Source organism: Hipposideros armiger, unplaced genomic scaffold (assembly GCF_001890085.2).
Source record: "Hipposideros armiger isolate ML-2016 unplaced genomic scaffold, ASM189008v1 scaffold_34, whole genome shotgun sequence".
Taxonomy (NCBI): Eukaryota; Metazoa; Chordata; class Mammalia; order Chiroptera; family Hipposideridae; genus Hipposideros; species Hipposideros armiger.
In genome coordinates, this window is record NW_017731384.1 from 635,684 (window position 1) to 649,550 (window position 13,867).

Sequence of the window (13,867 nt, forward strand, 5' to 3'; positions counted from 1 at the left end):
ATTACGGACCAAACACTGTTATAAGCATGTTACACTTATTCAACAGTTAATTATCAGCAATCCTAGAGATAGGTACAGAGTCACACTCTTAACCAGGACCCTTTATTTAGGCAGGTATGTTATGGAAATTAACACTGAGAGTGAACTGTGCTGTAAACTATGGATTTTGAGTGATTATGATGTGTCAATGTAGGTTCATAAGTTATAACAAAGGTCCCACTCTGGTGGGGAATGTTGACCATGAGTGAGACTATGCATGTGTGGGGCAGGGGTATGTGAGAAATCTCTATACCTTCTGCTCAATTTCGCTGCCAAACTTAAACTGCTCTTAAAAAATAAACAAAGCCTTAATTAAAAAAAATAAAATAAAAAAATTAAAATTAATATTTCTGCTTCAAAAAATATGGGTAACTAAAAATATAAACAGGCTTATAAATATTGAGTTGTTGGAAAAGTCATGACATATTTTTACAACAAAAAACAGAAAATATATGTCATGACTTTTCCGACAACCCAATATATCACTTCAGGTCAAATTCTGCCATGAAATGAGTTTGATGCAGAACTTTGGGGGAAAAAAAAACCACTTTTGGTTCTCAGAGATGTTTGGATTTTGGAAATGCAGATAAGGGAACTAAGGACTTGTATTATTATTACTACTTTACAAAAGAAGGTATGGCAAGTGTGGGAGAAAAGTGTTCTACAAATGTCAGTCAGGTCAAGGTAATCGGTAGTGTTGTTTGGATCTCTCACAGTCACACTGATTTTTTTGTTTAGTCATTCTATCAACTACAGAGTGAGAAGTGCTAAAATTTCCAAATATGGTTATGGATTTTTTCTATTACTTTTGGGCTTCATGTATTTGAAGCATCCACTTTTATGACTGCCTTCTTGATAAATTGACCCCTTTATCATTGTAAAATGTCCTCCTTTACCGCTGGTAATACTTGTCTTAAAAACGATTTTGCTGATATAAATATACCCACAAGAGCTTTCTTATGCTTACTGTTCATAAAGTATATCTTTTCCTGTCCTTTTATTCTCTAGAGATCTGAGTTTCCAGTTGGTATTATTTGCATTCAACCTAAAGAAATTCAAGTACAGATATTCTGCCAACAAATTCCCTCAGCTTTCCTTTATATAAAAATGACTTTATCTTAATTTTTAAAGAAAAAGTTTTTGCTGTTACAGAATGTTGAGTGGCAACCCCCCACCCAATTTTAAATGTCATTTCACTGTTTTCTGCCCTCCACTGTTTCTGATAAGAAGTCAACCAATCCTTATTAATATTCTCTCATATGAAATACAAGTATATTTTCCTTCCTTCTTACTTCCAAGATTTTCTGCACCTAATTTTCAGCACTTCATACTTCTCGTATTTACTATTCTGAGTTTCTTAAATCTGTAAATTGGTCTTTTTCCTTCAAATATTTAATGATTATTTAAAAATTTCCCCCCTGTACCATTCTCTCGCGACTTCTGGAACTTGAACTGTACATCTTTACTATTTCCGAACATTTCTATGTTCAGTCTTTCCATTCTTTAGAATGAATAATTTCTACTGATCTGTTCTCACGTTCACTCTTTCTTCTGTAGTTTTCAACCTACTATTAAGTACTAAGTTTTTTATTTGCACAGTGAACTTTGCAATTCTACAATTTTTGTTCTACAAGTTCCAGTTGATTTAGTTTTCACCTGTCTGCTGAGATTTCTCCCATATGTTTGTGCATTACCTTTAAATCTTCGAAGATTTTTATTAAGTGCTTTTAAGTCCTAATTCCAATCCCTGAGTCATTTCAGGATCAGTTTCTATTGAATACCTTTTTCTCATGACTAAGGGTCACATTTTTTTGTCTATTGATATGTTTAATAAATTTCAATTGTATAGACATTATATATATGATATGCTGTCAAGAATCTAGATTCAGTTACTTTTCCCTGAAGTGTGTTGATTTTTGCTCTAGCAGGCAAATTTCTAACTGGTTAGAAACCAACTGAATCTTGCCTTTGTGGAGCTGGTTTTATGCTTTCACAGAAACATACTGGAGTCTATTGTGGATTTTTCCTTAATCCTATGGTGAGCCCCATAGTCCTGGGCAAGTCTTTTAACTCCTAATGCATGAGTCTTCTTTGGTCAATGTTAGGCCCAAGGTGTTTACCAAGTCTTATTGGGATTCAAACTCCAAATTCTGTCTTCCCTGCAGTGGACAGTGACTTCATTCTCCGTTCAGCTTTTTCAGCCCACCAACTGCTAAGCTCTGTGAAATCTTCCCTGAACATGTGTAGTTCAGGGTTAGCTCAAGGTCTGAGAGAGATTTATGTAGACTGTGGAGACATGTCCCTGCCTCTCCCCATGACTCCCTCTTTGACACTATTCCTTCCCTCAATTTCTAGCTACTTGGTAGCTGTGAACTCCATCCTGTAACAATACACAAGCCGATGAAATTGTGCCTCTCCAGGTGAGTTCCAGATACCCTGTGCCACATGGACTGCAGAGGTCCTCGCCTCTAAAAATATTTTTTGTCTGAAATTTTGACTTCTTTGGAAATTTTTAAATGCATTCTTCATCTACCTAGTAATATGCAGAAGTTCCAAGTTAGCTCTTTTTGTTCATTACTCTGTCTTAACTGGGGAAAAGGGGACTACTGTTTATTCAAGAGAGGGAAGAGAGAGAAGAGGTAAAGGGCATGTTTCTGAACACTGGCGAACAATTCTCAAAGGCTTTTTACATTCCCTCTTTGCAAGAAACACACCCTCTCTGTTCAGAAGGCTTTTTATTTCATATCAGAATTTATGAGTGCGGTTTATCAGTAGCTACAAAGCCAGAGGCCATTAGTTTCTCTCTACACACTCTTACCTCTCAAACTGCCTTTGAGTTAGAAGTCAGACTGAAGGAGTTTGGGGCGGGGCAGGGAGAAAGTGTGCCTCCTTAGATCTCTCCTTCCTCTCCCACGACTGCTCCATAAAAACACAACCCACTTCTCCATCTCAGGGAATATTCCTTGCTTGTCTACATAGCTCAAAAAAGGCTTGCCCATAAATCCTGCCTTCTTGATGACAGGATGGGCCCCTTAGAAAAGTTAAATTTCAGCAACATCTGTACTGTGCTTATAACCAAAGCAGATACATGTAGGTTCTGTTTTAAAAACAGTCATTCAACTTGGAAATAAGGCAAAAAGATGATTATGTGTTCTTTCAGTGTAACACTGGAACATTATCTAGCAAGCCCACCTAAGGGTCATGTGACTCTCCATAAATTATTTAACTTTGTTTTACTTACTATTTATAATTGATTAAGCGCTCAAATGCCTTAAGTTTGGTATTTATTTTTAGAACATTAATGAGCTAAAATTGATTTGGTATAGTGGAAAACATAACTCCAAAGATTATGGCTTTATTGTTCTGTAGAATATTAATAAGGTTTGTATGCTACTGAGTAATCTAGTTCCAGCACTCTCCCTTTCAATAATCACATATACAAATCAGTATCTGGCTCAAGATACTGTTACCAGTTCTGCCACCATCATGATTCCCACCTTAATCAGGTACTACATATTTCTTTGAGAATTATGTCTGAATTCTTTAAACTATATTTTTACAGTTAAAAAAAAATCCTGTTTTTTTAATTCCAGTGAGTTTCAGAAATGAAAATACAAAAATAAACACAACAAAAAATACCTCTGACATAATTTTTGAGTCACATTTCTATTTTGGAAAAAATGGAGACTAGGGTGGTTAAATGTGTACATGAAAATTTACAATGGCCCCTGTCAAATGTGACTTAAGATTTTTAAAAGCAAACTTGAGAAGCAAACTACAAATCCCTTTTCAAAAAAGCTGGATAACCAAAAGGCAAAATTAAATAGTGCCCTTCTATAATGAAAAACTCTTCCTGGCAACTGATGTATTAGGTACATTTAAAAAATGATGAAGCTCCTTAATGTCTTTTAAGGAATATACTTTGCAGCCCACCCACCAATACAATAAACAATGGTCCGGCCGAGTGGCTCAGTTGGTTAAGAGCTCGCTCAAGAGTTTGAGCTCTGAGCAACAGCGGTTCGAGTCCAGCCCGAGCTGAGCAGCCGCTGAGCTGCCAACAGGTAGCAGGATGGCTCAGCTAAAAAAACAAACAAACAAAAAAAACAAACATACAATAAACAATGGAAATGTACTGCCTTCCGTCTGCCTTTCCGTTTCCTTCAGAAAGTAAGACACTTTCTGAAGATTTTTCTGAAAACATGTTTAATTCATGAGAAAGGGAGAGGTAAGCCTCTCTCCTTTTTGTATATAGTGACAGAGCATACTTGTTTTCATAATTTTTATTTACTTTACTGAATCAAAAAAGCATTCTATTGTGCAATGTAGAAACTCCTGTGGCCATCACAATGAGAATGAGAAAGATGGTCCTGACCTTCAAGAATCTTACAAGTGAATGTGTGCCATGCACATGCGAGTGAATGGTAGGTGGGGAAAGGGACAAGGCCCTAAGAGGAGTGTGCACATATTGAATGTGTATAAATATAACAAGAACCAATAACACAGTAAGATTGGTATGTTCTATCCTTCACAAGTGTTGAGGTGAGAAAACATGACTAAAGGAGATTACCTGAAAATTTGTGGAAGTCCTAAATACTGTACACAAATATATAAATGTATACAAAACTTACTCCATCACATATGCCTTAAGTCTCGTGTTTCCTGTATTTATCATACCACCAGCTGACCTTCTAAGTTATCCATGTTTTCTCACTTACTTATAACAAATTTATTTTATCCTGGCTTAACGCAATCACTAAAACAGCTTCACAAACAACTTAAAAAAATTCTGTAGATAGCATATAATGAACTCAGATTATGAACTGAATAGTGGCAATATTTGGCCTTCTGCTCTTTATTTAAAACTACTTTTCAGTTAAGAACTATCAATCTTTAATGTCTTTGCATTTCCCCCTAGCATCAGAGGCTTGCTTTAAGCTCTCTCATTAGGAAAGTTAGTTTCCACCATATCATATGAATTCCTGCTAACAATGATTATGATAAAGCATAAAAAGCTTTGCTGATCTGAGGATGCAAGGAGACTAGCTGATTTAACCCACAATTTAAAGAACCAGCACTGCTCACTAACCTCCCAAACAACTGTTGTCACAGAACTTTGGAATTTCTAAAAAATGACAAATCAAGAAATGCTGATATGTATAAAAGCCAGTGACTTTCTGGGTAAAGTAAAAAAGCGATCATGGAATTCAGAAGCAAAAGAAATTAATCTTGGTGTTGAGAGAAATAGGAAAAGGGAAGGAATCATGGAAGAGAGAGATCTGAGCTAGGTTCTAAGCATCCAGAAGATTATAGAAAATGACAGCTCTATCCTCATTAAAGGGAGCAACTCGCAGAAAACATATTCAACATCTTTGTAAATTAAACCTTTAGTCCAACCTTTTCGTTTTATAGTGGCCCTGAAAGGTTACCTTACTTGTTAAAGGTGCCAGAGCCACGCGTTCTCCTGATTCCCAGTAATGCTCCTTCATGTCACAATGCTCTGGCTATGTTGTCTTGAGAGTCAGGAGCTGCTTTTGATTTCTTGAGGTCAACTACACAGCTGCAGAAGGGGCCCTGTACTGCCCTACTCAGGAATTCAGATCTCAAAATGCCAAAAGTGATAAAAAGGGATACAGTACCCTTCCTTCAGCCAATGCAAGGATCCTAGTCACAGAGAATAAACTGTGTGCTGACGTTACATCCTGAATTCTTGCTCATTTCCCCTTTTCTGTGTTTATACTCACCAATTTATCATTTCCATGATCTGTCTTCACCTCAGAACTAACTGGAAGAAGTAAGTCTGTTGCAGTATGCTCTGGGGGAGGCGCCTCCCCAAGAACTATCAACCCCTGCAGGACAGAAAAACAGCACAAGTGAGTGGTACTGAAAGTTACCGATTTAATTTAAGAGTTAACATTTAGAGGCAGGGGACTGGTTTATCACGGGTCTGTTCCCTCATCCTATGCTTTCCCAAGAGTTATTTTGACAAAAAGCCTAGCAGTAGCCATGAGTAAGGCCTAAAACTCAGACCCAAGCTTCCCCTTTCTTCCACTTGAACGATCTGCCCTACATGCCTTGTTACCACTGAGCATCTTTTAGTCTTATCTTCTAGATTCTGCAATCTCTATCAGAGTATGGTATAGTACCAACTACAGTACATGGTATTAACAGGAGCAATGCAGCTTTTTTATTTAGTTAACTTGATCACAAATGTGGCTTAAGGATTACCAAACTGGAAGTGCTACAATTATAAATAATGAGCTAAAACAAATAATGAGCAGCCAAAACTACTGCGTGAAACAAAGGTGGGAACAGTTCCTACAATATATTATAAACCAAGAACTATTTTTAAAAAACGGTTCCAAAGGCACCTTGTTTCTCATAAGCATAAATATTACTCCAGATTAGTTTCCTGCTTGACAATTCAAATTCAGATCTTACATTTAAACCAGGAAATAAATAAAAAAGTAAAACAAATTTACATGACTCCACAAATCCTCACCATAGTCAGCATGGGCCCAGCTTGGTAAAGGCAGAAGTTAGCTTACTATGAAAAACAAACAAAGGGGCCGACCGAGTGGCGCGATGGTTAAGAACTGGCTTGGGATGCCAGAGGGCTCCGGTTCGGATCCCACATATGAGGGCCAGTGACACTGCCCTACACAGCTAAGATGCTGAACAACAGCTCAACTTGGAGCTGGGCTGCCCGTGAGTCACTGGCGACAGTGTAGGCTGCAGCCCCTGCTGCAGTGGGTTGCCATGGGCTACCGTGTGTAGCCAGCAGCCAGCGTGAGCGGCCAGCAGCCGCAGTGAGCGGCCATCCAGAAGCCGGTGACTGATCTGCCTCGCCTGGGGAAGAGTGCAATGATGGTGCCAACTTGGGCCAGTGAAGCAACGTCCTCCACAACTAGACTGAAGAACAAAAAAAACCGACAGCAACTTGTCTGTTCCCCTTCCCCCAATTCCCCCCCCAAAAAATCTTAAAAAAAACAAAAAAACAAAAAACAAAAAACCACACACATGAATCTCCCTGAATAGAAGTAAAGGTGACCATCAGGTTAACAGAAAGACTGGGACACAAGTGACCAAGGCTTTGTGTCTTTGGTTCTCTTTCTCTGGTCTAGAAAATAAGATATCCTTAACAGAAATTGTGTATTAGAATCACCTGGGGGAAGGAATAAAACTACGCCTACCCTAGGTCCAACATCAAGTCTACTCAGAATTTCAGGAGGGGAAGGGATAGGTAATCTAGGCTTTTCAATAACTCCCTTGGTAAATCCTAACGCAAGTTTTAAACTGAAAAATCCTAGACTCAACCAGGCCTTATACAGCATCAGAATCTCCCAGAAAACATTCTAAAATATAGATTTCAGGGCCTAGAGATTTTGACTATATCAATTTGAGCTCCTTAGGCCGTTATGATATAGGCTCTTATGAGCCAGTGAACCAGATGATCCATCCATCTCTGGGTTCCTTTCTAACTCAAAAAGAGATGAAAAGGGTTGGGTGGGGTGGCATTAAGTAAGGACAATGAAATTTTACCTCAGTTAACAAAGAAAAGAAAAAGAAAATGGGAAACCCCGTTTTCTTCTGAAAGAAGAGAAACAACACTTACTTATTCTGGAATAAGAATATATACAAGCCTATGTAGGAAATGAAGTGGAGTCTCCCAGGAAAGAGGAAAAGGTCATTAAGCAAGCAAGAAATGTTTGGCCTAGCCTTCAAAACGAGGTTTCTCTGGGTAAAAGAACTGCTGACAAATATTTTGTTGCCTCAATCACAAGCATAATAAGGTAGACCTCAAAAACTTTACCATTTCAAAGTAGACACTATTTGTAAAAGGCAGCTATCGTGCACACTATTCCCTTCTCAAAATATTGCATTCAACGTCTTCTCTGCTTATCAGCCTAAACCACCTCATTTCCTGTATAAAACTAGCCCAAACTATGCCTGTCATTCAAAGTCCCCAATAATCTGTCCCCACCTTATTTATCCATTTCCAACTACTTCCTCCAAATATTGTTACATATTGTTACCAATCTCATTATCTCCTAGAAAATGTATGAATGTATATGAAGTTATTGCTGTTGAGAGGTGGGCTGTTACAAAGTAGTATGTAAATAAATACAATTAAAGGTTACAACACTACCTGGGGTCTTATGCTTTTGTTCATATTGATTCTGCCTCTTTCAATATTTATCCAAAATGTCATTTGTTCTTTAGAAGAGCTTGTCAAATCCAAGTCCCTCCTCCTTCCAAGAAAATGTCCCTGGTTAACTGAGCTCCTACTTGCTTTATCCACAATGCCAAACTTCCTAAAGTATCATGATTGTATCTTACCTTCTGTGTATTTAAACATCTCATTTCCAGAGAAGAACTCTAGGCCAAATTATTTATTTCATTTATTGTTGCATCAATCTGCTGTTTAAATGTTAACTAATGGTAAGCTCCTTGAAGACAGACAAAACACATTTGAACCCTCCATATTCCCTAGCACAATCATAAAGCCAGAAAAGAAATGTGTAACAATTACTTTTTGAGTTTTTATGTTAAAAATCTTTTTTGGCTTGAACAAGAAAATACTAAGTTTATATTAAGTAGAGCCAGGGGCCTAAATAAATCCAGCTTTTTAGGCATAAAGTTACTCCCTCAAATTTTTTAGGTAAGAAGTCAGGATACAACAGTCAATGTTTCCAAACAAAAAAATGTTTCCTTAAACTATTAAGTAATTTCTAAAAACACTTCTAAGAGACTAAAAAGACAACCTCCCAAGAAAGCTTTAGAAAGATTTAGAAGATTTAGAAGAGAGGAACCATTTACTCTCCAATCATTTTACTGACCAGAGATGATGCAGGTCAAAGGTCATGTCAACAGGCTAACCCTGGGTAGAAGTAGGGCTAAAGGCTAGGTCTAACTACTCTTTTGTTCATTCAAATCAAGCCATAATCTACCCATTCATCAACATTTTTTAAATGCTTGAGATACAGGAGAGACATATCCCTTCCCTTCCTCCTCCCACCCCGTCCCAAACCCATCTCTGAAAATGCTTACAATCTAATACTGGGGCAAAGACAGACAATAAACAATGAGTAAGTAAATTTTATGTGGCATAATACATTAGAGGGTGTTAAATGCTAAAGAGATAAAATAAAAGGACAGTGAGAAGATTAGAAATGGGAGTGAGCACTATTTCATATTAAGCAGTCTGAGTAAACTGCACCGAGGTGATATTTGAACAAATATTTGAAAAAACAAACAAAAAAATCGTGGGAACAAACTTGAAGATATCTGGGGGAAGAGCTAATGTAAAAGTTTCAAGGCTGGAACAAGTGTGATGATTATAAGAACTGTAAGGAATTCAGATGGCTGGAGTAAAATGAATGAGTAGAGTTTGTGGTAGGAGCTCAAGTCAGAAAAGGTGAGTGAGGGTAATCTTGCATGGCCTTGTAACTCATGAGTATTTAGGCTTTTCTTCTTAGATGGAAATTTCATTGAAGAGTTTCAAGCAGAAACAAATAACCTCACTCACGGTTTATAAAGATCAATCTAACAATTGTGTTGACGTGAAGATTAATGAGTGGTAAACAGAAACAGAAAATACAGTTGCTTGGACCAAAGTGATCGGATTCTGGATATATATATTTGAAGACAGAATCAATCAGCTATGCAAATATGCTTCTTGAGATGTGAAGGGAGTCAAGAGACCTAGCCAACGTTTCTGGCCTCTGCAACAAGAATGGAGCTCCCATTGAGGTTTTACAGAAGTCTACAAGATTACTTAAAACTCCTTAAAATACACTTACTAGCCATGAAAGCAAAGGTTATTATTAGCAAAGAAAACTTCCACTCCACACCTGTCATGGCAACCCCAAGTTGGGTTTCTCCAGCATTCTGGGTTTATACTAGGTCAATTCTGCATGGCTGTGGCATCAACCCTGAGTGGCAATAACCTCAGGGCTATTATTGCACTCTAAAATAGACAGCAACTGGCAGAGGCCAAGGTAAAAAGGCCAGGAAGGCTCTCCCCATCCTCCATCACCACTCCCCAAGTCATAACAAGGATCTTAACTGGGCTGCCCAGCCCTAGAGAACTCCCACTTAAAAACCAAAGGAATTAGGACGCGTCACAGTTGCATGCAGTTGTAATATATCTTTAATAAATATATTATCCCGCTATGCAAACACAAAGCTATCCTACATACGCAAAAAAAAAAGCAAAAAATAACATGAACCAAAACTGAAAAAGGAAGATATGGTAGAAGGAATTATGCTAAGCTTGATTATAACAGAGCAAAAGCAAGCAAGCAAAAAGGGAAGAAAGGAAAAAACCAAATTGTATACATGGGTTTATTGCTCCGCCTTTACCAATTTTAGATAATGTATGGAGTCAAAGTACAAGATAAAAAACACCACACCTCTTAATTTGTAATATAAAATTAAGATGCAATTTCACATACTCGCCCCCCTATTTCATTTTGAGTAGTTCAATCTTCCCTACTCATCTTAAGAGAAATCAGTGACCTGACTATAGACCAGAACCATCCTGGGCTACCTAGAGAAGACACTGCCTTATAACTCTATCGAGATGGGCATTTCAGCTCTACATCAATTCTGAAGACAAAGGTGCTCTAGGATCCTGCTATTCCCATTCAGCTCCTTTTCTATCCACAAGTGCCAATACTCTTTCACGTCTCATTCCTAATAATACCTTCCTCCTTAGTTAGCAATTGCTGTGTAATTTCACAAATCAGTAAGAACGGATAAAAAAACGTAGATTTAAAAAAGGGGATATAATGCTTTGTACCAGATATGGATGTTGAAGACTGTGTTAAGAGAAAGAAGTCTTCTTTAGTAACAGAACCACCTGCTTGGTCCCTTGTGCTTTCACCCCTCAGTTTTATTTACCAGCTATGATATGTCAATAAATATGCCTGACAGAAATGATGAAGGGATACACCAGTGGAGTGTGTTAGACAGAAAATGCTTTGGAGTCAGATAAATAGCCCCGAGTTCAAATTTAGCTTGGCCTCTTACAAGCCTGTAAATTGTCAGACTTGCTTCGTGCATTCAACATACATGAATGTACCTGTAAATGGTACACTCCCAAAACAGGTTTTCTTTCCTCATCCAAGGCATGAGAGCATCTTAAAAAAAAAAAAAAAAAAAAAAAGCTGACACTATAAAATTGTGAAAATACCAAAATATTGTGAAAAAAATCATAATGGTATGGAGAAGAGTGCAGAGGAGCTTCTAGAGACTATATCCCTTCTCCAAAGAGCAACAGGAATCATTATTCCCTGAAAAAAGAGACTAAAGATTCAATTAATCCGGAAGGTTAATACTAAACTTTTGGCAGAGCAGAAAATGGTAATCACCCAGCAGTTCTCAAATAATTTTCTTAAAGTGATGTATTCCTCCCCAAAAGAAAGTAATAATATGCAAGAGTAAATCCTTAAAAATAAAAAAGAAAGCTGTACCTCCAATTCCCCATCCAAAGACAAACTCTACAGTTGACCATGAAACCTAAATTCATCTCATGAAAGGCGTGTGTGTGCGCGTGTGCATGCAGAGAAAGAGAAAAAGGGAGGAGGGGGGATGCAGGCCTGCACAACCTAGGCAACTCTGGAAAATCTTAGAGCAAGATGGGAAATGGGAACACCAACCCACCTTACTAAAATACAAAGGGTTAAAAACCTGTTTCAATAACTCAAATAGTCAAGCACTTAAAGCAACTGCTAACTTGAGCACCAGAGTCAGATACTCAAATCTCAGCTCTGCACTCAGCTCATGGCTGGTATGACCATGAACACACTACTTAACCTCTCTGACTCTCCATTTGTTTATCTTTAAATTTGTAAACAACAGTAAAACACTCAACACAGTGTCTGGTGCAGAGTAAATAATCAAAGACTTCTATTATTATAGTGATACATGAAGACCAAATGCATGCTAATATGTCTGCAGGGGAAGTCCCATTGCTTATTTGTTATCCAGGTGGAATACTGTCCCCCCAAGTTTTATGTCATGCAGAACCTATTAATGTGACCTTAATTGGAAACAGGGTCTTTGCAGATGTAATCAAGTTAAGAAGAGCCCTTTAGTGTGCATTCTAACTCCCAATATGACTAGTGTCTTTCTAAGAGGGCAATCTGGACAGAGAGAGAGAGAAGATGGCAATTTGAAGATGGAAGCAGAAACGCAAATGATGCAGCTATAAACCGAGAACACCAAGGAGTACCAGCACCCTGAGAAACTTAGGAAGAGGCAAGGATTCTTCCCTAGAATCTTCAGAGGGAGCATGACCCTACCTACACCTTGATCGCACAATTCTAACTTCCAGAACTAAGAAAAAATAAATTTCTGTTGTTTTAAGTTTACCACCAAATTTGTGCTACTTTATTATGGCAGCCCCCGCGCTCCCTGTCCCCCCCACCACTCCAGGAATGAATACATTTGGTTTAAAATGACATTGTATAAATATTTAATTAAGTTGTGAATTTTGTTACATTACTACTTATCATTCTACTTTTACTTTTCCTGTCAGAATTTTGTAACAGACATTGTGTATTCAGACTGCAAAGAAAATGCATTAAATTCTAGAATGTCTTATTTTACAGATAATAAAAATGAGGCTCAGAAATGTTCAATAACTTTTCTTCCCAAGGTTATACAGCTATTATATGTGGTAGCAAAGCTAGGACTAGAACCAAAAATTACCAAGTCCAAGACTGGTGTTTCTTTTAACATTATGCCCTGAATGATACAACTCTTGGATAATCAATATACACAAAAAATTCCAGAATTACTACTTTCCAGATATTTAGAAACATCTAATACTTTTCAAAGTTACCCCAAACTGCTCTGTCATTACTGCTGAGTCATGAGCTAAAGAATAAAGCAGAAACCAAGTGACGTGAGAGTATCTTCTCACATAGCTAGTGTGGCTGTAAACCAAGGCATACTCTCAAAAACCTCTGAAGTATGCATCAAGAACATAAAGTACCCATGCTGTGACTTAGGCAAGGATGTTTATTATACCATGTTTTATAATACAGGCATACCTTGTTTTATTGCACTTCAGATGTTGAGGTTTTTACAAATTCAAGGCAAGGAGACCCTCCACTAGCAAAAAGATAAAGACTCACTTTATTGTGATACTTGCTTTACTGTGGTGGAACTGAACCTGCGCTATCTCTGAGTTATGCCTGTATTATTTTAATTAAGAGCATAATTAAAATAATCAATCAAGAAAGTTAATAGAATGTAGTCAGTAAAAATGTTTTCCCCCAAAACGATAGGAGAATGTTCAGGGTCCCCATGTAACATGACCATGTTCAAAGCAATTATTTATGCATAGAGAAAAAACAGTGGAAGAAAAATATGCCCAAGTGTTCATAGTGGGTTAATTGTGAATTTGGGTTTTGTTTTATTTTTAAAGGCTTTTTGTGTTTTTGGAGCATTTTAGGTTCACAGCAAAATGGAGAGACAAGTACAGAGAAAGGTGTGTTTCTCTCCTCTTTTAGGCTTCTCTCAATTTTCCTAGTTTCCTAAGAATTGGTAACACAGTATTTCATCAATTCTAAGACCTACTCTTTCACATCGCAACATCTTTTAAATCAGGATGCATCTTACAATTCATAGTATGTCTTAATTTAATTGAAATCATTTCTTAGTGACACATAAAATGATGCATCTTACAATCAATAGCATCTTCGAGTCTATGAAACAGTAATTTTCTAATGGGGAACATAACATGCATATATATGAACACACATATTTATGAATGTATATAAAACAGATAAAACAACAAAGATGACTACAATTGTACTAA

At 37.4% G+C, this 13,867-nt stretch overlaps 1 protein-coding gene across 3 annotated transcripts in view; it reads right to left on the reverse strand.

The window, feature by feature from the left end:
* The window catches only part of KANSL1 (KAT8 regulatory NSL complex subunit 1), a 171,378-nt gene that overhangs the window by 43,720 nt on the left and 113,791 nt on the right, over positions 1-13,867 (reverse strand). For all 3 annotated transcript variants that reach the window (XM_019637749.1, XM_019637751.1, XM_019637750.1), the window contains one exon: positions 5,781-5,885. In XM_019637749.1, the coding sequence (XP_019493294.1) occupies positions 5,781-5,885 (105 nt within the window). The remainder of the gene's footprint in view (positions 1-5,780; positions 5,886-13,867) is intronic.